The sequence below is a fragment of the Pelodiscus sinensis genome, chromosome 10 (assembly GCF_052426305.1).
Source record: "Pelodiscus sinensis isolate ZL-2025 chromosome 10, ASM5242630v1, whole genome shotgun sequence".
Classification (NCBI taxonomy): Eukaryota; Metazoa; Chordata; order Testudines; family Trionychidae; genus Pelodiscus; species Pelodiscus sinensis.
The window spans coordinates 15590355-15617609 of record NC_143061.1 but is presented as its reverse complement, the minus strand read 5'-3'; the positions used below and the strand labels follow the sequence as shown (position 1 = coordinate 15617609).

General features: G+C 41.6%; 1 protein-coding gene across 9 annotated transcripts in view; it reads left to right on the top strand.

The window, feature by feature from the left end:
* The window catches only part of ECT2 (epithelial cell transforming 2), a 67313-nt gene that overhangs the window by 8194 nt on the left and 31864 nt on the right, over nucleotides 1-27255 (top strand). For 4 of the 9 annotated variants that reach the window (XM_089780755.1, XM_089780757.1, XM_089780753.1 and 1 more), the window contains 14 exons: nucleotides 1365-1444; nucleotides 1541-1633; nucleotides 2674-2856; nucleotides 5862-5951; nucleotides 8328-8435; nucleotides 10249-10322; nucleotides 10445-10575; nucleotides 13270-13385; nucleotides 13755-13817; nucleotides 14381-14603; nucleotides 14725-15516; nucleotides 16542-16678; nucleotides 17318-17437; nucleotides 26837-26905. In XM_089780755.1, the coding sequence (XP_089636881.1) occupies nucleotides 1365-1444; nucleotides 1541-1633; nucleotides 2674-2856; nucleotides 5862-5951; nucleotides 8328-8435; nucleotides 10249-10322; nucleotides 10445-10575; nucleotides 13270-13385; nucleotides 13755-13817; nucleotides 14381-14603; nucleotides 14725-15516; nucleotides 16542-16678; nucleotides 17318-17437; nucleotides 26837-26905 (2279 nt within the window). The remainder of the gene's footprint in view (nucleotides 1-1364; nucleotides 1445-1540; nucleotides 1634-2673; nucleotides 2857-5861; nucleotides 5952-8327; nucleotides 8436-10248; nucleotides 10323-10444; nucleotides 10576-13269; nucleotides 13386-13754; nucleotides 13818-14380; nucleotides 14604-14724; nucleotides 15517-16541; nucleotides 16679-17317; nucleotides 17438-26836; nucleotides 26906-27255) is intronic. The other 5 variants (XM_089780761.1, XM_089780758.1, XM_089780762.1 and 2 more) reach the window with 3 other exon arrangements.

Genomic DNA, 27255 nt, shown 5'->3' with positions numbered 1-27255 from the left:
GCAGAACTCTTCAGGTGAAAACAGTTCATGCTTGCTCATCACACACAGTGCCAACCAAGAGCTGTAGATGCTTTTACTAAGAATAAGCATTGAAGACAGTTGGTTGATCGTAGGCCTGAGAAGAACCATTAGATGAGTGGCTTTTGGTCTCTACTGATGTCTGTAGATTTGAATTGGTAACTCCCAAGAGAGACTTGAGAAATTTTAAAGCCTACTATATTTCCCATAAAATAATAAGGTTTTTCTTTGTATTTTGTTTATTCTCTTGCTATTTTCAGAATAGATGAATCGACTAGGGATGTGAATGGTTAACCAGTAAACCCAAGAGAGGTTTCTGAGTGGTAGCCGAGTTAGTCTGTAACAGGAAAAACTTAAAAAACAAAAACAAAAAAAATAAATAATCTGGTAGCATTTTAAAGGCTAACAAAACATATAGATGGTATCATGAGCTTTTGTGGGCACAGCCCACTTCTTCAGATGACTGGAGTGTTCGAAGACTAGAACCAAGAATAAATAAGTGAAGGGGGGGCGTGGGAGTGGGGGGAATGGGGGGGAAGAGGACATTAGATAAGTTTCTAAGGGCTCATCTAGACTCCATCCCTCTTTCGAAAAGCGGGATGTAAATTAGGCAGATCGAAAGGGTAAAGGAAGCACAGGTTTAAATATCCTGTGCTTTATTTGCGTATTCATGTCCGATCACTGTTTTGAAAAAGGGCATTTCTAAAGTGAAACTGCAGTCTAGATGTGGTGCTTTCAGAAAAAAACAACAACCCCTTTTTGGAAAGATTCTGAACTAATTTTTTTTCAGGAATATGGGATCTTTCTAAAGGCTTTTTTGTTTTTGTTTTTTAAAGCACCTCCTCTAGACTGTGGTTTCAATTTTAAAATGCCCTTTTTCGAAACAGCGATCGGACATGAATATGCAAATGAAATGTGGGATATTTAAATCTGTGCTTCCTTTGCACTTTCAATCTGCCTAATTTGCATCCCACTTTTTGAAAGAGGGATGTAGTCTAGACATAGCCAAAGGGATAGCCGAACCAGTTTGTAACAGGAAAAATGTAAACAACAAATAGTCTATTAGCACCTAAAAGATTAAATAGTTAAAAGAAGCTGATTTAAAAACCATTTAGTTTTCACTAGGAAAGGAAGAGAACTAACACTAAGTGCTGTTACAATTCTTATCAGCTCTTTTAACTATTTAATGAGTTATATGGGAAGCCTAGAATGATAATTACTGAATGGGAATGACAGCAAGCAAAAGGAGTCCAGAGAAGAGCAATGAAATGAGAGAACATATCCAATAGAAGAACTGGTTATAAATATTACTTTTTTTTTTTTTTTTTTTCCTCCTCCCGGAACAGAGGAGGTACCTCAAATTGAAACCAGAGTGGTTTTAGTTCAGGAAGCTGGGAAACGTGAGGAACTCTTGAAAGCCTTGGAGGTATGTAGCTTTAACATAAAGTAGTCATAATGACATGTTTTTGATAAACTTCTTGTTAGTAATTTAATCTCACACCAAAGTTCTCCTCTTCCACAGACAATTAAGATAATGGAAGTCCCAGTTATAAAGATAAAGGAAACTAGCCCTGGTAAATCGGGAGAAAAACTAATAAAAAGTATAATTCATATGGTATGTCAGGCATGTGTCTATAATTGCATGCAGCATGTTTGCACTTCACTGGGACAGGAGTGCACCAACATTTAACTTTCATGATTTCTGATATTTGTGTGTGATAAAGGCATAATAGATAATGTTTTCTGTGGTATAGTATGAAGCTAGTTGAGTAGGAGCGTATGTCAAATTTGAAACTCTGCAATTTGCTTAAATATCTGTTCTTAATCCCTGAACTAGTATATTTAGTGGACTTAATGTATTCCGTGCTTGGATATGAACTCACAAATGATATGTCACGTCTGTTTAGACTTTTGTATGTTTCTGCTATGAACTAGCTTCATAATCCATTAAATGGCTTTCCTGGTTCAACAGTAAAAGACATGTAATTTAAGATTGGTGCATGAACAATTATTTAAGGATTAAGTTGTTTCTTAACATGACGGATTCTAGAAAATGGAGTTTGGACCGAATACCTCCAGATTCAGAGCAGCCAATAGGTACATTTTCAGAAATATTATGTTTAACTTCATGCAATAGGAAACACTACTATATGGAATCTCTTGGTCTGCAAACTATAAATTGTTGAAACTGAATCTGTTTTTAGTGGCAGAGTTCCAAACTCCATAAACTAAATTTAGATGCCCTGAAGGAAAAGATGTGATTGTCTATTGTACAAGAATAATTTATATCCAGCTGAATTAATGCATCAAAATATTTGTGGTGTCCCCCACCCCCCACCCCCCAAAAAAGATTGAGGAAATACTTTACCTCTCTAATGTAATATTAGAACAAATTATACTGGGTTTTAAGGAGTTCATCAGAATTAGGAATCATTTTAAAGAAAGCTAGATCATCACTAGTTCCATGCTAGAAATACAAAAATCAGCGCTGTATATCTTTAAACAGAATGTTATCCTTTTTGGAACACTGTAAAGCTGTCTTTGAAGTTTTAAAGAAATTTAGTATCAAGGTAAAAATCAAGATTTTTGACATTTGTTTACAATGTGTGTTGCATGAATGACACTTACTTTAATGTTGTGTTTGAAAAAATTAAGGAAATAAAAGTGCCCTATATAAAGATGGAATCCATAGAAGAATTTGGTGATTCTGAGTCTCCAGAATTTGAGACAGTCTTCATTGTAGCAGACTTTCAAAATTCTCTTTTGGACAACTTGTACAAGTTTGACGGACGTGTTCTTGGACCTCCAATAGTACTTCATTGTGCTCAGAAAGGAGAGGTAAGTATTCAGGTGTCAGCGAAAGACTATTCTTTTACTTTATTTTTAGATGGACTCTCACGTGTCAATACTACTAATGTGAGCGATTGAATATTTTCTTCCTATGGTAAAAGTTTCTTTTAAATTGCAATACAGCTCTGCTTATCGTTTATGTAAATGAAGGCCTTGTATTGTGATGGCACAGCTATTCTGAATTTAAATTTCTTCTGAACTGGAGGAATTGTTGAAAGCTGTATCAGTCTTTCTCAGTGCAGAATTCTGGCCATTCACATGTAATGTTTCACTAGACTTACATGGCTTTTTTAAAATTAAAAAATAGAAAGAACTGATGGCCCTAATTAACGTGACTTGGGGTTGTTTGTTGCTCAGCACTTCTGAAAAGTAGGCTCTAAATCAGGACTACTCAACTTTGGAAGCCCTGGGGGCCACAATGATATTCTCAGCACATGCCGAGGGCCGCAACTTAAGTGTGGTTGCATATATATGTAACTATCTTCTTCCTCACTGAGGGGCATGAATACAAAAATTAAGACAAGACTACACAACACACAGGCCCCATTTACGTCAGTTCTGCTGATACTAATAAAATACAGTATTCACCCGATTTCCACCTGTATGTCAGCACTTCTAATGAGCAATGACAGTCCAGGAATTTAACAACTAGAACACATATTAACAGAAGACCGTTATATGGACTACTTTTTTGTTTTAGCTCCTGCGGGCCACAGACAAACAGGCCACGGGCCGCTTGTAGAGTAGCTCTGGTCTAAGTGGAGAGTGAGTGGCTTGGCAGTTGTAAGCCAGTGTGCAAAAGTAGCTCAAGCCCTTCAGTTAAGTTAACAAATCACTCTTCTTTTCCCAACCCATGGGATATCTTTCCAAAGAAATACTGGGAAAAGCATTAGACTTGGAGTACACATAGACACTTTACTGGCATTACTAGTTTGGTTAGTAGCATGGGGTTCTTAATCTATGTAGTTACCCCAGGAAAAGTCCTGAAGTAAATGCAGTTGAATGGGTATAAAGGTGCCTTATACTATATAGTATATTCCCCTTCATGTACAAGAATAAGTATTCTAGTACAGTGAAACCTTTGTTATCTGGCACTCTGTTAACCAGAAAACTTTGCCAGCATTGTCCCTAGCCACAATACCGTCACATCTTCAGGTGCACGGGCCTGGCTTGGTTTACCATGATTGGCTTAACAATTTTTTACTAATCCTCTTTCACTCAAAATAGAAATGTGAGACCAACTGCTTCACACTACAGAACTACCAATATTAAGAACTTGAGTTTTATTATTATTGTCCATTGGTTTTTCCTAGGTTGATGGGACCCTCAGATAACCAGAATGCCCTAATCCCTGAGCGTGCCTAATAACACAGGTTTTACCGTGATGGGGTTTCTCAAACTCCATTGTACTGTGGCCCCCTTTTTGACAAGAAAAATACTACACCACCATAAGACAGTTCTGGTGACCCTTTTAAAATGAAGTTGTGACCCATTTTGGGGTCCTGGTCTACAGTTTGAGAACCTCTATAAACTAGTATAAGCACTTCTATGGCTGTATAAGTGCACCCACACTAGAGGGATTGTACTGCTTCAGCTATACCAGCATATTATTACCCATAGCACTTAGGATGGCTAAAGCAGTATAACTTTCTAGTGTAGACAAGACATTAATGTATAGTGTTTCTTCTTTGTTGCTTCCTCTTAACACTTTCAAGAGCCTTGGCAACAATATGAATTTATTCATTGTTTCCCCTCCCTCTTATATAGCTATTTTCTGGGCTTTCTCAGAAAGGGAAAGCCACTAGGAATTCAAGTCTTGAGATATCTAGTTAGTTCAATTCTTTAAAAAGCTATTGAAAGTACTGGTAGTGATGACTGTGATCAGTACCATTTGAACCACACAAGCATGGATATCCAATATAGATGGAAAGTATTTTATAATCCATGTTCAAATCCCCTTTAACTTGTTTGTTGAAAAAATAATAGTCAAAAGAGAATCTGTCAGATGTGAGAAGTTCACAAGTACTTCTCTGCACCTGGAGGTAGTTTAAGGAAATATAGATACTAATTGCTAACACTTATTTGAAATTAATAAACATCTCTTCTCTCCCCTCCCACGATGCTTGGTCCCCACCTTGGGCTCAAGGGTCCTTCCCATGGCAGCCGGAGGCAGAGAGCTGGGGCCTGGCAAAGCCGCGGCCCTCCCCATCAGCTAGGTGGCCAGGTGAGGGAGAGCCAGAGCTGGCCTGGCCCTCCCTGGTGGCCAGGTGGAGAGCTGGGGTTGCCTACCCGCAGAGAGAAGGTAGGGTTGGTGAGTGTAGTGAGCAGGGGCCACAGTCCCCTAGTTATCTGAAATACTTTATGTAAATATTAGAGGGGTATCTGTGTTAATCTGTATCTGCAAAAACCTTGAAGACTTATTTTTTTCCCATGGAAGCTTATGCTCAAATACTGACCTAGTGGGTTTTTGCCTATGAAAGATTATGCCCCAAAAAATCCATTAGGAGTTTTGTGGCACCATAAAGGCTATTCCCCCCCCCCCCCCCCCCCTTTCTGTGCAATATTGCAATGAAGAGGTGCAAAGACTATATTAATGCCAAGGACTACTTCTGCACTATACAGCAACCATTTTGGACAGAAGATACTAACAGTTGGCATGGTCATAATGCTCTGTTGTAGGACAATAGTGTCTAATATAATCCTATAAGAAACAGGGACACCTATGATAAAGTTTACAGTTTTAACTTCACAGTACAGCTTCAGCACAGTGATATCGTCACTTTACCAAAATGCTAGTAGTTTCTATTTCAAGGCATACCAAAAAACAACAACCCTTGTTAATTAGTATCCAATTTATTATAATTGTTAAAATTCACTGGTGCCAATGCTAAAATCTTTAGCTACTGTTTTTAAGTAGTTTTTATTCAACACTTTAAAAAAAAAAATAAAGCTTGTGGTTCTGACTACTGTAATAAATCATTATCTTATTTCAGCCTCTTCCTTTCTCATGTCGTCCATTGTACTGTGCAAGTATGTTGAATCTGGTGCTGTGCTTTACAGGATTCAGAAAGAAAGACGAACTAGTAAGATTCTTTTGTCATATTTTCCTGTCTCCTCCCCTTTCTTTGACTGAGTAACCTACATGTAACTATGTTTAAGGTATTTTTCTGTCTCACCTAGTGCAGTGTTTCTCAACCCAGTGGTACAAGTATCCTTAGGGGTACTCGAGAGAAGTCTGGGAGGGTACGTCAACAGAACTGAAACTTGGAGAAAGCTGAATTTTTGTTCAAGTTTTACAGCACTTGATTATTTTAGTACTTTTTACACCTAAAAATTTCATTGGCCACCTGGCTAAGATTTAAGTTGTTTAAACAAATGTGTTGCGGTGGTGGTGGTGGGGGAGAATTGTGTGCCTGAAAACTGTAGGTACTGGGGGTACTTATAATATTTTTAAAGGGGTACTTTAAAAAAAGGTTGAGACACACTGACCTAGTGTACAATGTCTAATAGTGATTAAAGTTTGTGTTCTTGAGTACACAACCACAATTCTAGGGTCTACTTAAGACTTTCCTGCTCTTTATATGGAGCAGGACTGGACTCTTAAAAGGATTGTAAATAACCATCAATTAGCTAACTGGTTAAATGATGATGAAAATTACTCCAGTTAACTGTTGGTGGGCCAGAAAATGGAATCCTGCAGTTTCTGCCTGGGCTGTGTTGGAGCACTGCCTGCCAGTCCAGCGTGGTCAGAGTCATGCCAGTGTGGCAAGGCAGCACTCAGTCGGGGCTGCTCCAGCCTGGTGCTGTAAACTTTAGGCTTACCGAAAATGCTTACTGCTTAACCTTTTATATCACTAACAGACTGCATTGAGGTGATCACCTAAGAATTACCTTCCACTGGTGTTAGATCATGTGTGTACGGATGGGGAAGCTTTTTTGGTTGGGGGGAGGGGGGACGAGGGCACAGACTCACAGAAAAATCAGTTGGGGGGCCTCATAAGTGAGAAGCAAAACAAGAAAAATAAACTCACCTATGTGGCCCCTGACTGAGAAGGAGAAAGGCACTCCCCATATTCCCCTTACACATCAGAGCCTAGAGGGGCCCAGGCTAGTAGATTGTGTGCTCCAGCCCTGCTGTGGGGCAGTGGGAGGAGGGGTGTTGGAACTCAGGTTCCCCAGTGCTGGGATCGGGGGGGGGAGGGGGAGGAGGAGGAGAGAGAGAGAGAGACCCTGAGCCTTGGGCCAGGTCCAGGCAAGATGAGGACTTTAGGTTCCCCACCCCGATGTACACGCTCTTGAGTGCGATCAAGTAAAACTTGGAAATCCTGTTCAGAGCATTTGGATTGTGACTTCATATATGATCTTGTCAGAAATACAAATAAACAGCATCATGTCTGATCAGTAGTCAAATGTGAAACTTTAAAGGAAAACTCAGATATTACAAGAAGCAACTGGTAACTTGCTTGATGTTTTGTAATCCTGTAAATGGCTATTGAGTTGGTTCTGGTGTTATCATAGTGGACTGTACTAGTGGAGATACTGGCAACTGCATAAAACACAAGATCATCTTCCAAGAATAAGGAGTTAACTCTGGCCTGCCAGATTCAAACTGCATGGGCCACGTTAATTTGTTCTAAACTCCTTTTATTTATTTATTTTTTAGCCAGTTCCATCTACAGAAGTAATTGGGGTGTGATATGTTAGGAATCATCTTGTTTGGAGGCTCTATGCTGGCAATGGTTTTCCAACTATGGCTGGTGGGATATCAGGCCCTTGCTCTCATTGCTGCAGGGTGATCAGGTGACGATTGGGGGTGCTAAGGCAGGCTACTTGCCTGTCCTGGCACCACAGACTGAGCTGTGTTCCAGAAGTGGCTGGCAACAGGCCTGGCTGCTAGATGGCAGGAGGGTAGGGAAGAGGAAAAGTGCACATGGCTCTGTGCACTGCCACTGCCCTGAGCACTAGCTCCACACTCCCATAGGCTGGTAACCTGCTGTTGGCTGCTTCTGGGGCAGAGTATGGTCTGTGGTGCCAGGGGAGGCAAGAAGCCTGTCTTCAAATCCTCACTTTACCACTGACCGGCAGCTGCTCAAGCCCATCCTGCCACAGCCCCCCACAAAGCCAGTGCTCCCTCCTAACTCCCAAAGCTCTCGTACTCAGCCCTGCTTTGAAGCTCACACTCTAGTCAAATTATGTTGGGTTGTGGACATCAACTTTCTTCAACTGAGTCATGAGGGGAAAAAAAAGTTTGAAAACCACTGCTCTGTGGGCTGCTAGATAAACTATAACTGTGGTGAAATGTGTTTGAAGAATTATAAACTACTAATTTCAGAGCATGCAGGAGCTTTGCTTTAAAAATTAATTCCACTGTAACTTGTACTGTATATAACTCTTGTCTGTTCTTTTAATAGCTGAATGTTCCAAAAAGTGATTGGTTCTCTTTGACTCTTGCTCTTCAGGTTAAGATGGTGACATTGGTTCATCATATGGGTGGAATTATTCGAAAGGACTTCAGTTCAAAAGTTACACATCTGGTGGCTAATTCTACACAAGGAGAAAAATTCAGAGTATGTGAAGTTTGTACTTCAGGGACTGGATTTGAAAAGTTTCTCAGTGTAGATGGACTGTATGATTTGAAAGTCAGTTTTAACTTGGAGCAGATGCTTTTTGTGTTGAGGAAAATGGGGCTAATTAGAAAGGATTAAAGATTTCAGCGAATCTTTACCTCTGACATCAGGTTTTAAAAACAATGGATGGTAATTGTTTGGCTGTTGGATACAATCCTTGAGGAGGCCATTTAGGGATTTGGGGCAAAAATTCATCAGGGATGGTACTTGGTCCTGCTGAGAAGGCAGGGGACTGGACTCGACTTTTCAAGGTCCCTTCCAGTTCTAGGAGATAGGCAATCTCCATTATTATTATAGTTATCTGGGTATTTTTTTTTTAAATATCTTTGTCTAAAGGCTTTTGTGACACCTGAGTTCAGCTTCTGAAAATAAGCATTTTGTTTCTTGTGAAGTATTTAGCATTAGCTTAAACACAGACTACTGTGTTTGAGGCATCTGAGCACTTACCAGTTTATGCCTCCATGGTATGCCTACACTACAATAAAAGACCAGTGGCCAGAGCCCTCCAATCCATAGTATGATTCAGAGAGGCCATCCCAGGCCCTGTGTTTTTTGGGGGGCACCATAGCAGCTGTCTCTGCTATCGTATGGACAGAATGGATCCCCTTAAGGATTATGAGGTCCTGATGCAGGGTAGCAGCAGGGCTCAACCCCTGCCCTGTTGCCTCACACGCACTGCAGCAATGGGAGCTGGAGCAGCCAGACAGCCTGCTTTGCTGTGCCATGCCACTCTCTCCTAGTTGGCTGCACTCTGCTTCATCATGTAAGATTATTTCTTGTCCTACTACCTGCCTTTATATTAAGGGAGGCTTTGGGTGAATATTAGGGTAAACTGACTAAGTGTAATCATTACCTATGGAAGCTGTGGAATCCCTGTCATTGGAGGTTGCTTAAGAATGTGTCGGACAAACACCGATCAGGGATGGTCTGTTTAGGTGTGCATCTGGACTAAGGATGTTAAGTAACGGTTAATTTACTAGTTGAGTAGTTGATGGAATTTCCATCGGCTAGTCTATAGGCACTTCCATATTCCTCCTTTGAAGCGTACAAGAGCCTCCACTGGGCTTGCCTGGGGCCAGTAGGTAATCCTGCTGACTCTGGGCTTCATGTGGTGTGCCAGCTTTAAAATGTATAAGAGTCCTCAGCGGGGACTCTTGCGTAGTTCAAAGTGGCAGCACAGCATGGAGCCTGGGGTCAGCAGAGGACTTCCCAGCTGACCATGGGTTCCACACACCATTTCCCTAGAACCCAGAGTTTGCTGGGGACTCCCCAGCTGATCCTGTGTTCTGGGGAAATGCTGTGCTGGAGCCCAAGATCAGCTGGGGAGTCACCAGCTGACCCCCTGGCTCCACATGTGGCAGCGCCGCACAGCTGAGCTGGGGATCAGTTGTGCGGTGCTGCTGCTTTGAAATACCCAGTTCTCCCCCCTTTGCTGCTTCTATCAGATAGAGGTAGCAAGCAGGGAGGGGTGGAATCGACTAGTCAACTGACTATCCTATAAGTATTTGCTTATTGGATAGTTGACTAGTCCTTAACATCCCTAATCTGGACTAGATGACTTCTCAGGGTTTCTCTAGGTAGTCCTACCTTTCTGTAATTCTGCAGAGGAGTAACTTCATCCTTTTTGTGTGTGGCTTTTTTACAATGACTGTTTTGCAAATCAGAAATGTTGCCAGAAATCTCCTTCCAAGTTTGGAAGGAACTTAAATGGAGAGTTTACTTACCATAGCCAACAACTTCCTTCTCCTTCTAGCTTGCTGTGAGTCTGGGAACTCCTATTGTGAAAGCTGAGTGGATTTACAAGGCTTGGGATAGAAGGAATGAACTGTAAGTGTTCTAAAACCACCCTCCCTTCCAATTTAGATCTTTTCTATGATCTAAAAACAAACTTCTCTTTACTAAAGAGGACTGTTTAAATATACAACTGGTTTTAATTGTTTATTTTTAAGTGACTTCTGTGCGGCTGATGAGGAATTCAGAAATGAGTTCAAGGTTCCTCCATTCCAGGACTGTGTATTAAGTTTCCTTGGATTTTCTGATGAAGAGAGAATTAACATGGAAGAAATGACAAAAATGCAAGGTGGTTATTTATCATTTGCAATGGAATTTATACTAAATGCATTTTTAACTTGCTGACTTTTTTTTTTTTCTTTCTTGCAAGGAGCTTTGAATTGGTCTTGCACTTGAAAAGCTACATTTAACTTTTTAGATCTCTTTGGGCTTAAATAGGGCCCTACCAAAATCATGGCCATGAAAAACAGGTCATGGATAGTGAAATGTAGTCCCTCCCTCATCGCCTTTGAGGCCGGCATTTCTCAAATAGGAGATCCTGACTGAAAATGGAGTTGTATGTGTGTGGGGGGAATATCGCGGTATTGCCACCCTTATTACTATTAACTCTTCAGAGTTGGGCTGCCGGAGAATGGCGGTTGCTGGCTTAAGGACCTAGCTCTGCAGGTAGTAACACAGAAGTAAGGGTGCTAGTAGTGCATACTGCTAGTAGTGCATATTCTGATAAATTTGTGACACCCACACAACTGCTCTTTGGGCCAGGACCCCTCACTCATAACGCCATGAACTTTCAGATTTAAGTAGCTGAAATGAAATGTATTATCATTTTTTAAAATCCTATAACTGTAAACTTGATTAAAAGGGACTGTAAACTTGGTAGGGCCAGATGCATAAAGCATGAACAAGCAAAAACAAACTTTTCTCCCACACTCTGGATTCAAAATGCTTTACTGTAGTTTTTTTCCCCTCCCTCTCCCCCATTCCTTTTGTCCTCCCCCATCTAATGGTTAACATTTAATTTTGAAAAGTTGACGGCGTAGTTAGAATTCACTGTTGCATTGTCCAGACAGGTGGTCTGCTCCATCAGTGATAATTATTCAGAAGCTTGTGTGTATGTTCAGTCTTGTGTGTTGTGTTGACTTTGCATAAGTAGTCCAACACAGCCGACTTCGAGAACGCCCCCCCAAAAACCACAAAATCAGATAAAGATCAAAGGCCCCGGCCAGCTTTGTCAAATGAAATATAGTAATAGTTGTCAGACTCTATTGCACCACTATGCATATGTACTCCTTACAATGGACATGGCTCAGTCAATGAGACACTACCCTCTAAGTTCGACAAACACAGCCCCTTCAAGACGCAGCTTTAAATACAGGTTCAAACAAGTTACATGTCACTCCTGCTGTGTCAGGTTGCCACCCTCTGATGTTACTTAGATATCACCTTGCACCTGGTGGATCTATCAATGTGTGTTTCCACCATGCTATCATTTTAGACCCTTTCCTGAACCAGGACCAGTATCTCTGGGGAGTGTGCAGATACTAAGGTCCTTTTTAATGAGGAATTGTTTCTATCCTCTAGAACGTGCTTTCAACTTATGCCTGGTACCAATTATTATTTTAGAGTTGGTACCTAGTACCAATTACTGTTCTACACTTGGGCTATTACCAATTAGTGTTTTACACCAACAGCCCTGTTCTTAAGAAGTTCTGTGAGTAGAGGCCCGCTTCTTGCTCGCAGCTTAGCTTTGCTTTATATTAACAAAGTCTTGATCATTGTTTGCTAGGGCTCAACTAGGTCTGTGATACATGGCCTTATACTTCAGGCCCTCATCTTACTACAGCTGGTTAAAAAATATTCAATGTGTATGTTTAAGTACTTCTTACACTAAGTTGCATTCCACAAATATTGTTCAAGTGCTTCTTGAATCATGTAGTAGTGCTCAATTTTTTTTTATAATGTACTTGCAAGAAAATGAATAGCTTATATAGAATTCATGGCCAAATAGTTGTTTCCCTTCAGTAGTGTAATGCACAGTAATGAATATTTTGGCTGACTCAATAGGTTTAAGGTCTATTCTTACAGTGCTCTGTGTGTGTGTTAGGGATGTTAATGACTAATCAACTAGTCGCTCCCCCACCCTTGCTTCCTCTCCCCCTCCACTGCCTCTATCAGATTGAGGCAGCAAGGAAGGAGGCCAGGGGGGTACTTCAAAGTGGCAGCATCACCTGGGGTCAACTGCTCCGTGTGGTGCTGCCGCTTTGAATGCCGTGGGCAGCCTGGCATCTGACTCCTTGCAGCGTTTCAAAGAGGCAGTGCCGTAGGGAGCCCAGAATCAGCTGGGGACTCCAGCAGTGGTGTTTCAAAGCAGCAGGGCTGCACAGAGCCCAGGGTTAGCTGGGGAGTTCCCAACTGACCCTGGGCTTCAGTGCTTTAACCTTTGAAGTGTAGCAACAGCCCATGGGCTGCAATGTGCACAGCTTCCAATTTGAGGTGGTTGTGTTTAAGCAAGCTATTTCTGGCTTGCTCCTAAGTACCAATGTCTTTCTGGGAGTCTTGTTATACTTTCTCAAATATGTTCTCTAAGCTATTTAAAAATAAGTGCTCCTGCCCCCTGAGTTCCAGGAGAGTAAGAGCTCAATCCTCTTTTTAAAGAATTTTCACCATCACAGAAATTGTAACTTGTGTGTCTATAGTCCTCCCCTATATAAGTTCTGCAGATGGGCTTATCAAAGCTGTCCTGTGAAGTTGTATTGCGATAGAATGTCTGCTGGTACTATCTTCATTCCAGAGTGGGGTGTACTGCAGGGAGTGCTGGGATACAACTGTCTCAGCTTGCTGACCAACTCCCCCTTATTTGTGTCATCTCCCCAACTTTATTATTCCTTTTCCTTTCATAGTAGTATTGATACTACTATAAAATATATCTTACCGAAACTTTAAATGCCTGGTACTTCAGTTAATTTAATTTTTTGTATTCCAGGTGGGCGGTACATGCCAGTTAGTGATGATAGATGCACACATCTGGTGGTTGAAGAAAATACAGTGAAAGCTCTCCCATTTGAGCCTCCAAAGAAACTTTATGTTGTAAAGCAAGAGGTTAGTGTATACAGAAGCTCTTAATACTAGAGCAGGTGTGGGTGATAACTTTTGGTAAAGGGACACTTCAGGAACTTGGTAAGTCGTCAAGGGCCTCACTCTTCTATGATATTAATGGAGAGGATGTGGGATCTGGGGCAAAGGTTGAGAGCAGAAAGTAGATCAGGCTATGTGATTGAGGTACATATTTTGCCCACCCCTGTCTGTGTGTTCTTTTTAAAATTATTTAATAGATGAGCAATAATTATATAGTTACACTTGGAAGATTTTATTTTTTTTCAGACATGTAAATGATATTCAATATCGCAGGTCAAAAGATTGTATCAAGTTCTGAAACAAGTTATAGAAGACTCTCTTTTCTCCATATAGTGGTTCTGGGGAAGCATTCAGATGGATGCCAAAGCTGGAGAATCCATGTACTTATTTGAAAAGGTATGCTAACCTTTAGTAGCACTATAAAATGTTGACTCTAAAAGCCTGCATTTGCAAATACTTATCTTGACTACTGTGAATTGTCCATTGAATCTGATTACTTACACTTGTGCTTAACTTTAATACTGTAAATATTTGTAGGATTAGGGATTAATTTGGATGCTGATAACTCATGACAAAGGTATATTTCTAAAATTCCTGAATTGTGAGTGCTTCAAGACACTAAAGGTTAAACATATGATATACTTGGCCTTTGCTTGCTTAGTGATCGCTTCATGGTGGTCTTGCAGTTATGCAATGCAGAATTTTTAAACCTGGAAAAACAAATTCATATTAGCCTTTTTAAAAAAAAATCCTGCTCTTAATAAGCTAAGGGATATGGGTTATTATCCTGCTTGCTGTGTAAGTATTGTAAAACTTTCAACTATTCTGTTTGACCGTTTACTGAAATGGGTAGCAACTGTCCTGTGTAGTCTATATGTAATCTTTTCTTTAATCCTGTACAGAATCAAGCTGAAGACCATGATTAAAAGTACTAACTAAATTTTAATATCTAATTACAGCCTGAGAGTCCTGAACTCAAAAAGTCTGTGTCCCAACTTTCTCTGAGTACTCCAAATAGTAATCGCAAGAGACGACGCTTGAGAGAGACCCTTGCACAGCTTGCCAGAGAAACTGACATGTCACCATTCCCTCCTCGGAAACGGCCCTCAGCGGAGCATTCCCTTTCTATGGGGTCTTTATTGGATATTTCTAACACACCAGAGTCCAGCATTGCCACTGGAGGTATAGTAGAAAAAAGATGTTTAAGCTTAGCAGTGTTCTTTCTGTGCAAATTACAGAAGTAGAAAAAATGATTAGCTATACTATAGTTTTGACAAGTAACTACAGGCTTTCTCCCTTTCAGATTATGCAGGGAGCAGAATAGGAGCAAGAAGCTCAGACACAGGTAGAGGTCAGGCCAGCTGTCGTCATGTCAGTAGATGTAGTCATACATGGAGGAAAATGAGGAAAAAATACACCTTTACCAAATTTACATTTGAATATAATGCTACTCCAAAGCAGTGTGTGAATCCTCTTGAAAGTCTCCAGCAAACAAACAAGGTAGCTAGTTGCAGGTCATCTGGAAACCTAGGCAATAGCATACTTGGGAAAGAGACAGTATCAAAGCTCCAGAAAAAGATTCTTTTTCCGAAGGAAAGCGAGGAGATCACTGTAAGGCCTACTTATCTTGGAGTCTTGAACGATACTCTTGCATCATGTGAACATCCGGTAGGGACAAATAACATATCAAAAATGTCACAAGACTATGAAGAATCAACTTTATTAACTTACGTTGACCAATTAACTAACAAAAAAACTAAAATCTCTGTGTATGGTTCTTGTGGAAGAGAGAAAATTGCAAAATTCACAAATCCAGTCCTAGAACATGGATATCAATTCCAACTTACAAGAGAGATATCTGGAAATACTACAGATGTAAATATTAATGACCTGACTTGTATGAATGCCTGTGACTATGTCCAGCAAGTGACCTGTGGGCATAGTCATGAGGAAAAGGACAGCAAGGACCAGTGTAGCTTTATAGATGAAACATCTTTGATAGCGGAGAGTAACATTTTAGTAGGAGACTCTGAACTTCCTTCTGATTCAAAATCAAAAGCCAGTTACAGTTATACCAGTGTTGCACCAGTGACAGGTAAGAGTACTTACTGCAGGCACAGTAATACTTAAGTTGATTGGTACAAATTCAGAAAAATTATAACTGTTTAAAGGGGGACGTTTAAGCCTCCTTAGTAATTGTACATCATCTAGTTGGGGTGTGACCATGTCAGCCTTCAAAATTTACAGAATACTCCAGTCTCTGAATCGGTATTCAGAACACCATTAGCTGCGCAATTATTTCCCCAGGATTCTCTCCTCTAGAATAGGTATTTCCAAGCTTTTCATAATGTGGATTGTATACGCTATTTGCCTGTTCATTGATAGTTGTAAGCATTTGTCATGAGGTAAACATGGAAAAGTAATAATAAAAAATATTTGCTTTCTTGGTGGGTTTTTTTTTAATTTGCCATTCAGCAGCTAAAAATAGGGAGGAACCTTCATATGAACAGGCAGTTCTCTGAACCACTAAATACTTTTGAGAACTACTCCTAAGGAATATAAAATTGGAAGCTTTAAAACTGATCACAATATTTCTCCCTAGCTTTATGGATAATATCAATAGTGTAATGTTGCTGTATTATGGCATGTGATGTCAAAGAGCAATTTGTGTTTAGACATGGCCCAGCTCCACAGACACCTTACTGTGACAGAGCTGTACTTCTGCAGCTATACCACTGTAAGGTCTCCTGCTGGTATAATTAAAGCAACCCTAACTAGCATCAGCAGGAAAGAGTTTTCTGTCAACATAGCGCTGTCCACACTGGCACTTTTTGTGGGGAAAGGCGCGTCAGGAGTGGGATTTTGTGTTTTCCCTCACTCCTGATTGTTTACACTAGTACTTTTGTTAGTAAAAAATAGAGTGCTACTAATTAATGGAACAAATATGCTCCATATGTCAAAATATTAACCTTTCTACAACTTTTTATATTAAAGGGGGTACGCTTAACAAAAACAGCTTAGTATAATCTTTCTAAAAATCTTGAGAATCCTCACTGAAAAACAAGAACTTCCTGGAGAGGTTTAACACATTTCTAAAGTAGTCTATTTCCTTTTCATCAGAAACACCAAAATCATGTGCAAAGCCTTCCAAAAATTCAACTCCTCTGCCTTCAAAGCAGTCTGCAAGATGGCAGGTTGCAAAAGAACTCTATCAGACAGAAAGTAACTATGTAGATATTCTGACAACAATTATTCAGGTAAGTTAGTGTTCCTATTACTGTATCTGAGTCTCACTGTTTAATTTTCAGTTTCACCACTGATTTGCTAGGTTGATTTAGCCTCTTCTTGGAAGATCTTAAAACACTTAATGAGCATTTATTAAAGAGTCCCTCTTCTTGACGTAATTAAAAAAATCTACCCTAATGAACTGGAGAGAAGCATAAGAATTGAAGAAAAGGAATAGGTTCATTATGCCTTCTTAAACTATAAAAACAGACTTGACTAAAATACTAAATACCATCTTTTTTAGATCTCGTTTGCAGTAATTGATCATACATTTAAGAATGAGCTCAGAGATTCAATTATACATCACTGTAACATAAGTTTTTGCCCTAATTTTCTAATGTGGCTATAGAATTGAATGGATTTGGTAATGGATGAATTTAATGCTTGTACTTTTTGCCACATGTTAAGTAGTGGGTTTAAAACAATACACTCCAGTGAAGTGTGGGGATAAAGAGAGATGCTCTTGTCAAGGTTATGGTTATAGAAAACACTACAAATCTTTCCTTCATAGCAATATTTCCATTTTGATAGAGTGGGTAATGTATATTCTCACCATTAAGCTTTCATTTCTGAGATATTCTGTTAAATTTTCTTTTTACTTACTTTCACAGTTATTTCAAGTTCCGTTGGAAAAGGAAGGGCAACTTGGAGGACCTATCCTTGCACAGGAGGAAATTAAGACCATATTTGGCAGCATTCCAGACATCCTTGATGTGCACGCTAAAATGAAGGCTAGTTTTGTCTTGCTTCTCTATTTTCCCTCCTTGTATAATTTGTTTTCCACCTTGACTGTGTGTGTGTGTGTGTGTGTGTGTGTGTGTGTGTGTGTGTGTGTGTGTGTGTGTGCTGTAACAATCAACATCTGTTACGCTCAGTTTGAGAGGCTATTCTTAATTTGCTTACATTGTATAAGGCTGTCTGGTTCAGAATAATTGGGTGCAATGTTCCATCTAGAGTGGGCTCTATTTCAGGACTGGTGAATGATGTGGAAATCTAAAACATTATTCGGATCCTGCATGATCAAAGGCCCTGTATATTTAAGGAGGTGGGACTTGTAGGCTGAATGTAGAAGGCTTTAGACCAGGGCTACTCAACTTTGGAAGCCCCTGGGGGCCAGAATGATACTCACAGCACATGCTGAGGGCTGCAGCTGTGGACTTTTTTTGGGAGGGTGAGGGAGAGCCGAGGGGCAGGGTCTTTGACCTGTGCCCAGGTTCTCAAAGATAGTCTACATTAGGCTAACTTTCCAGAGTTGAGCACCCAGCAATGTTTATTGGAGTAAAGAGCCAAGATGAGAGAAATCCCCACAGTTATTTCTTAGTAAAAGTTTCTCGGGGGGTGGGGTGTGTGTTTTCTGGCCCCTTTAAGGAGTCTACTTTTGGGCAAACTGTTCAGAGGGCCTAGGCATTCATCCCTTTGTGAAAATCTTTCCCCTCTAAAAAGTGGTGTCAGCTACACACAATGTCATTTTTGAAAATCTGTGTAAGCTTCTATCTCTGAAGATTTTAGCCTGAAACAGTCTGAACTGAAGTTTGAGGTGAAACCTCACTCAGCCTCTTTTCATACTTTGACATGCAGATTGATCTCTAAATGAGACTAAGCTCTTTGCTGTGATGACAGATGGAGCCATAACATATTTTGTTTCATCAGGAGATTCAAATGAGTTTTTTTTGCTCTTATAGCTTTAGAACAACTTAGGCATCTTGCAGTTGCATACCATTTCAGACTATTCAAATATAAAAATAAGAAGTGAAAACCCAAAGCAACCCAAAATGGCATTTCAGACTACTTCTTTCCTTCTCAAAGTAATTTTTAATAGTCTTAGAAATGATACTGTATTTTGAGACATAGTTATCAACACATTAACAAGGTTGCCCACAACATACTCCTCCAAGTAGGTGATGATACAAAACTTTAGGTGGAGGAGGTGAAGGTCATTTGCCTCTTTCTTCTGGTTTTAGTCATACGGAAAAGGAAGGGCAGCATAGGAGCAAGATACTCAAGTGACTTGCCCAGGGCATAGGCCAGTGGTAGGCATCCTAAGGCTTGTGGCCTATTGCGGCTGCAGATAGGACCCCTGTCCCCCACATGCCTTTTGGGCACTAGAGTCCTGCTTCTCCCCTCCCTTCCAAGACTTGGAGCTCCCTGAATATACATACAGTTATTCAAGCTCTGGAAGAGAGGGGGACAAGTAGGGAACAGAGCACAAAATTAGTGGATTCATCACCCTCCAAGTGCTGGGTGGGAGAGAGAGGAGTAGGTAAAGTGCAGGGCTCCTCTCCCCCCTCCCCCCCACACACTGCAGAAGGTGGGTGTTTGGGTTGCAAGTGAAACCACAATGGGCTGTGAGTCACAGGTTGCCCGCCATTGAGAGGAAGTAGGGCCACTCATGCAGCCCACTCGCTAGTTTTGGTTGTCGATGACTGGCATAGACTAGAGGTGCAAAAGTCTAGGATTAGACAATGCTAGCTACCGTATGGAGCAGTGTAGAAACAACAGCGCTTGAAATATATGATGGACTTTTTCAGTATCTGGTCAGGATACTCTTGGAGTGTTAATACACTGTGACATCAGCAAATGAGTATAAACCTGTGTAGCATGTGTCATGCTAGACCTAAACTTGGTAAGAAAGGGGAAGGTTTCTGTGATGCTCTGGTGCATAGCTGACCAGATCTGATGCAGCTGAGGGGTCTATAGCCAAGATAAATAGGACTCTGATGGCCCTGATACTTGAGAGACTAGAAAGAAGACTTCAGTCTCTGCCATAGGACTTCTGTTTCTTTGGTTCCCAAATCCCTGGATCTCACTTTTGAAGCATTCTAACTTGGTCAGTCCTGACCTCTGAAATAGCTAAGCCACAAGGAAAAATCTCATGCTTCTGTGTCCTCAAGAGAATGTGAGATAGGGTTTCTGTTAGTACGGTCAAATAACATGCAAATCTTTTGGTTTTGGATCAGAAAATCCTAAATCAGACTAAGATTCTGATTCAGGGTAAAGTCCTTGCCTAAAAGTTGTCCCTGTAGGTTCTAAAGATTTAGCAATATCAAAATCACCCTAGACCCAGGAGTAACTTCATTACTTATGCCAATGTCACCATTGTGGTTGTGCAAAAGTAGATCTCTTGGTGGGACAGCAACAGGCAAGAACCCTTCCGTTCTCTTAGGAGCTAAAAAGAAATCTACTGCTAGTTTTCATTCTCACATTTCCTAGTAGGGAGGATTACATTGGACAGATTTGTCCATAGATGCTTCTCTTCTGCTGCAAAACACCTCCTATTAAAGTTCTTTCTCCTTTCTCTATTTTACATGCGCCAGGCCCAATCCATTTTTGTCAGATCTGCAGCCTGAGGAAGAACTGGGTTATGTTAGATGTATTGTGTGAGGAGAATGCACCTTGTATTCACTCTTTACTCACTATAGTAGTCATCTTTGTGTACAAGGTGTATCGGTAAAAGGTGTGTAGAAGCTTTATAAATCCAGTTAATCTACCCTGTATAATGTTAAAAGTAGATGTTCAGACTTGGGTAGCATCAGACTAGTCAAACACACTCCTTTTCAAGATAGGTCAGTGTTTCTCTAAATGGTTGTTTAACTAGGGTTGTAAAATCCTATTTAATTAGTTAATCGGTTAACCAATTAAAAGGCAAGTGAGCGAGTTGAACCCTAATCAGCATAGCGTAGAGTGGAAGAATTACTTCTCGTGTCTTACATACAACACTCCTATTAATGCATCCCAGAATGTGTGGGTGTTTTGTTTTTGTTTTTAAACAGTGTCACACTCTTGACTCATATTAAGCTTGTAGTCCACTATAATCCCGGTCAGTCCCCATAATACACGAGGTTCGAAGGGATGCCGGAAAGGATGAGACCACAACTGGGGGCTTTAAAAAGCACAAACTGATTTTATTTTGATGGCGCCAGACAATCATCAGAACAAAAATTAAACAGATTGCCAGACAACACAAAACAATTCCCTGAGGCTTTTCTAAATCACAATAATTCCCAATAACTGCCCAGGGGTTAGGAACAGTTGAATTAACACTGGTATTGTCCATAGGGCTGATTATTTACACAACTTTATACAAGGAAACAATAAAAAGCCTAAACCACAACTATTTATAAACTAACTTAGTAACTTTTTAGCCGCTGTCACTTGACAAGCAACAAGGACAACTAAAAAATCAATTAGGATAGGGATGGAGGAGGGGGGGATTATACAAGTTCTGGAGACAGCAGGAACACAAGTACTGGTCACATGCTCATAAACTATCTCCACTCGGGTCGACCAACTCGGAGTACGCTCAGTAAGACTCGAGAGCGGGGGGTGCAAGGCGTCTGGGTGATCAGGCCAGGCGTTCACTCGATGCAAATCCCCAGTGAGAGAGGGGCTGCCTGCCTGTTTTATTGCCTGTGAACTTATCACCCCATAGGTTGTTTTTTTGCAGCTGTGGGTGGAGTAGCAGGCCTGAGCACAAGTCAGCCCATTGGCTGATCTTTCACTGCAATGGGTGGAGCGAGCAGGGGAAGATTATTAATTTACATGCCCTTATATGGAAAACACTCCACCTCACAGACAGAGCCCCCTATACCAGCTTTGAAGGTATTACAGGCTATGGCTCCCTGCGACGGGCAGCCATTGTTGTAGTTCTGACTCGGACAATCCCTAGATCCCTTTTCTGCAAATATTCCTTCCTAGGCAGTCACTTTCTATTTTGTATGTGTGCAACTGATTATTTCTTTGTAAGTGGAGTACTTTGCATTTGTCCTTTATTGAACTTCATCCTGTTTACCTCATCATTTTGAATTATTATAATAATTCTATTCTCCAAAGCCATTGCAATTCCTCCCATCTTGGAATCATCCCCAAATGTAATAATTTGTTCTTTGCTGGTATCTAAAATCATTGGAAAAAATCCAGTGTAAATGAGCTTCCATGGGAATCCTTTCTAGCATGTCTGTAAATCAGTCGTCATCAACCAGTAGATCGGGATCTACTGGTAGATCTTGGAGCCTCTAACAGGTTATCCCTGACTGGTTTGGCCAGGAAGCTATCAAGTACTGGCACTTCAGTTGCCACTCTCCATACTATCATGCTGCTCCTGCCCTCTGCCTTGGATCTTCCCCCTCTAGGAGCCTCCTGCTTCCTGTGCAAGGTGTGGGAGGGACAAGAGGGGGGCGCTGGTATGTCAGGGTGTCCCTTCTCCTTCCCACTTCTCCTCCCCTTCTGTATCCTATCTCTACACAGAGGAGGGAGTTTGGCAATGCAAATCTGTGTGTCACACACACTGTGCCTGTTCTCTCAAACACACACTATCCGTCACACTCATCTCCTGACCCGATACGTACGTGGAAAGGAGGGGGGGGGTTCTTGTTACTGCTTGCAAAGTGCGTTAGTTTTGGATTTTGACTGGTCTGTGCACTTCATCATTTTTATTTCTCTTACACTTAAATTTAATTCTTTGATTTCTAAAATACCTAACCTGTCATGGCTGAGTAATTATCCCTATGGTAATTGCTGCTCCTGGAAGTGGCTGGCATATCCCTGCAGCCCCTGAGAAGGGCAGACCAGGGGGTCTCCACATGCTCCTGCAGCTCCCATTGATCAATAACCGGGAACCGTGCCCAGTAGAAACTAAGGGTTCAGTGCCTGTGGATGAGGGGCAGCACATGGCGCCATGGAGCCATTGCTGTACATGCCAGCTGCTTTCAGGAGTGGTGCAGGGCCAGGGCAGGAGTAAGCTTGCCTTAACCACACTGCTCCACAACTCAGAAGCTGTCTCAGTTGAACAGTGCCCAGTCAGAGCCTGCTTCCTGAACCACCTCCTGCCCCAGATGTAAGTCTCCTTGCACCTGAACTCCTTCCCAGAGCTTGCATCATGAAATGCCTCCTGGTCTCCAATCCCCCCACCCTGGGCTAAGCCCAGATCCCCTCCCACACTCCAAAGCCCTTGGCCCAAGACCAGAGCCTGCACCCCTACCCCAGCCTGATGCAAGTGAGTGAAGATGGGGGAGGAAGAGGGATGGAGTGAGCAAAATGAGGCCTCAGAGAAAAGGTGGAGCAGGGGTGGGGCCTCAAAGTAGGGGCAGGAAGGAAGTAGGGCAAGGGTATCTGGGTTTGAGGTAGATCTTGGATTGCACTTAACTACAAGATCACTTTTTTCAATTTGGGGACCACTGCTGTAAACCATTGACAACTACTCTCTGGGAACAATTATCCAGTCATTTACGCCCATAAATTACAGTAGTCTCATCTATGTTGTATTGCCCTAGTTTATTATTGAGAAGGCCATGAGCGACTGTATTAAATACTTTCTAAAGTCTAGGTTAATCACATCTGCTTCCCCCTTACCACAAGGCTTATCAAAGAAAACTATCAGCTTAGTTTGACATAATTTGTTCTTTACAGATCCATGCTGACTGTTACTTATGACCATATTAACGTCTAGATATTTGCAAATGGATTCCTTAATTATTGGCTCCATCTCAATACAGAAGTTAAACTGATTTGGTCCATAGTTTCCTGGGTGGTTCTTATTTCCTTTCCCTTTTTATAGATGAGCTATATATTTGCCTTTTCCGGTCTTCTGGAATTTCTCTGGTTTTCCATGACTTAGATTATAACTAATGTCTCATATGTCCCCAATCACCTCCTTGAGTATTCTAGGATGCATTTTTATCAGGCCCTGGTGACTTGAAGACCACCTAACTTATCTAAGTAAATTTTAACTTTTGTTCTTATTTAAGCTTCTGAATTTTTCACTATGTTAAGAGTCCAGTCAGGTGTCCAGTCACTACCAAACTTCTTGGTGAAAATAAAAACAAAAGTCATTAAGCGCCTCTCCTATTTCCATATTTTCTGTTGTCTCTCTTCCCCCCCCCCCCCCATTTGAGTTATGGGCCTACCCTATATTTGTCTTCCTCTTAATATATTTGTAGAATGTTTTTGTTTTTTGTTACTTTTTATGTAGCTAATTTGAACTTGTTTTGTGCCTTAGCATTTCTCATTTTACCCCTACACGCTTTTCTTAGTTTGTATTCATTCTTTGTAACTTGATGTAATTTCACTTTTTGTGGGATTTCTTTTTCATATTTAGATTATTTAATATCTCCTGATTTAGTCAGGGTGGTCTCCTTCCGTACTTCCTATCTTTTTATGCAATGGAATAGTGTGCTCCTGTACCCTTAATAATATCTCTCTCCAAAAGCTGCGAACTGTCTTCAGTTGTTTGTTCCTTTTTCCATGAGACCTTACCTGCCAATTCCCAGTTAGCTAAAGTCTATCTTCTTGAAATCCATTGTCTGTATTTTGCTGTTCTTCCTCCTACCATTCCTTAGTATCTCACTCTTATCATTTCATGATTACTTTCACCCAACTTCCACTTTCAAATTCTCAACCAGTTCCTCCCTGTTGGTTAAAATCCTATCTAGAACTGCCTCCCATTAGCTTTCTTCATCTTCTAAAATAAAGTCTCGAAATATATTCCAAGAAATCACTGGACAATATGTGCCTACTGTGTTGTTTTCCCCAGTAGATGTCTGGATAGTTTGTTCTGTGCTTTTGATGGCTTTTGTTGATGGGTCCACCTCTTCTACTGGTTAAGAGATCTGTAATAGATCCCTACCATGCAGAGACTCTCAACAAATCTGTCCTATTTCCATCTCAACTTCAGTCCAAGTGTGTACTTTACTCTTTTAAAAAAAAAAAAATCTTCCATTTTTCCCCTGCTGGTCATTCCTGAGCAAGCTGTACCCTTCTATTCAATATTCCAGCTACATGTATTATTCCACCAAGTCTCTGTGATACCAGCTGTCACGGTTGTGTTTTGTTTACAGGCAGTCCCCGGGTTACGTACAAGATAGGGACTGTAGGTTTGTTCTTAAGTTGAGTTTGTATGTAAGTCTGAACTGGCGTCCAGATTCAGCCGCTGCTGAAACTGACCAGTGGCTGGCTACAGGAAGCCCGAGGCAGAGTTGCTCTGCCCCGGGCTTCCTGGAATCAGCCGCTGATCAGTTTCAACAGCGGCTGAACCTGGACGCCTGGGACAGAGCAGCTGGGGCGCTGCCAGGTAGGTCCCCGCAGCGTCGCACTTCGATGCTGCGGGGACCAACACGGCAGCACCCCAGCTGCTCTACCAGAGGCGTCGGCGAGAAAAGCCTGGTCTTCTGGGGGGCGGGGGCGCTCTAGGGAGACGCGGAGCGGCATTTCTCGCTGGGGGGGGCGGCGGGACCGCGGCGCGTCTGGGCGGTCCCGCCGCCTGCGTCCTCCGTGGCGAGAAAAGCCCCGTTCGTATGTAGGGATCAGACATAAGTCGGATCCACGTAACCCAGGGACTGCCTGTACTAGTATTTCAAGTTCTTCTGGCTTATTCCCTATGCTTCTTGCATTTGTATACAGACAACTTAAGCTACTGAATTGTTCTAGCCCTGCAGTTATGCTTTTTCTCCTTTTCTCCTTGCTATTGCAGCCCATGCCACCCTTCCTCCTCTCTTTCCCCCATGCCAGTTTTTTACTGACTGTGGGTATTGGTCACCTGTCCAGGTCAAACCTAGTTTAAAGCTCTCCTCATTAGATCAGCCAGTCTGAATCCAAATAATACTCTCTTCTCCTTCCTCAATAGGTGGGTGCCATCTCTGCTTAGCGGTGGTTCTTCCTGGAACAGCAATCTGTGGTCCAGGAAGCCAAAGCCCTCCTGGAAATACCATCTTCAGTCAGGCATTCATCTCCAGGATGTATCTGTCTCTGCCTGGGCCCTTATCTTTGACCAGAAGGATCAAAGAGAACACCATCTGCCCCAAACTCCCTCAAATGCACTCTGAGCCCCGTAGTAATTTTTTTTTTATCTGATAAGGGTCACAGCTCTTATTAGTGCCCACTTGGATGAGTAGCATGGGATACTAGTCAAAGGGCTGGATGATTCTTGACACTCACTCTATAAGTCTTGGATGTGGGCCCTTGGCAGGCAGCATACCTCCCAGGATGCCATGTCTGGACAACCGATGCGTGCCTCCATTCCCCTCAGTCTCCAGCCATCACTACCTTCTGTTCCTCTTGGGAATGGTGGCTGCAGCCCTCCCAGACTTGGGGAGAGGAGAGAGAGTGCATGGCTTCTTCTCTGTCTTAGAGGATAATTCTTCATCTCTCATGGCGAGAGCAGCATAGTGATTCTCCAGAATTATGGTGGGTGGGTTGGGAACAGGGGTGGAGCACTACCTTCTACCAGAAGTGATCAGCTGCCAGTGTCCTCCCTCTCCCTATGACAGAGCCACTTCCTCCTCCCCCCAGTGACGTGCCAGCTGTCCTGTGTAGCTGGATAGCTTCCTTGGCCTTGGATATCTCCAGATGAATACTCAAGGAATTCCTTGTGGGCTTAATATATTTGGACTGTCCAGGAGAAGGCAAGGCAGTATAAAAAATACACTTCTGGAGGAAAATCCAGGACTAGATGTACGTTGGGGTCATTGTAGTATAAACAATGTTTGTGGGAACCAGGGTGTGACTGACAGGCTACACTTACACAAACACATCTGGGAGTGACCTGTGTGCTGGCAAGCTATTAATGAGTGGTCCGGATTGGGAGCTACAATGATAGGGCATTGCCCTGCAAGCTGAAGCATCATGCAACGGTGGCACAGCTCCCTAGTCATTTGGATTGGTATGTCCTGACGTCACAGATTGCATTCCCTATATCGGGGTAGGAGAGAACAGGGGGGAGAGGAAGAAAAGGAGAGTGGATGTCCAAGTGATAGTTGATCTTACAATTGATTTTCATTCTCTCACACCCTTTCCGTAACTACCATCATGGGGAGTTAATATCCCATTTGAAAATGCACAAGCTCAAGTGTCTGTCTGCAAACTGGAAGGTAACCCTGTATTATCTACACTCAGATATTTTGGAAATCTGTTTCACAATGATGGAAAGGAAAACATATGTTTGAATGGTATGTAAGGTTAGAATCTGGAGCACAATTCTCTAGTAAGTGTTGGATGCCACGGTAATTGCCACACAGTCACATCCTGAGTAGAGAAAAGAGTAAATACTAGCTGCAGGTTTACAAAGCTATGCAACTTAAAATATTTGGCTCTTAAATCAGGCTGTTTTTGTCTCCCTAATACAATTGTTTATATTCCAGGAAGACCTTGAAGACCTTATGATAAACTGGGCTGAAAGCAAAAGCATTGGTGATGTTATTCTTAAATATGTAAGTTTTTACAGTAGCTATGAACTAGTTTTTCTTAAGGTAATCTAAAATGCATTGAGGAACATCATTAATTTTTTAAATTTTTTTTTTAAATAATGGCATTAAGTAAGCTCATGCAGTAACTCATGTAGAACTAAAGAATCCTCACTTTCTTGTGTTGTAATATTGGGCAAAGCTCCAAAAAGCTTTCTAGAAACTTTTATCCAAATGCTAGAAACTAGGCTTGAACAGGTAGAGCGGCTCTCTTGTAAACTCCTGTATCCCACTGCTGTTTGAATAAACTGGGAGTACCAAGAAAATGGCCTGTGAGTTTTGTAACTGTGTAGCTGTACTTTATTGCTTCCCCTTCA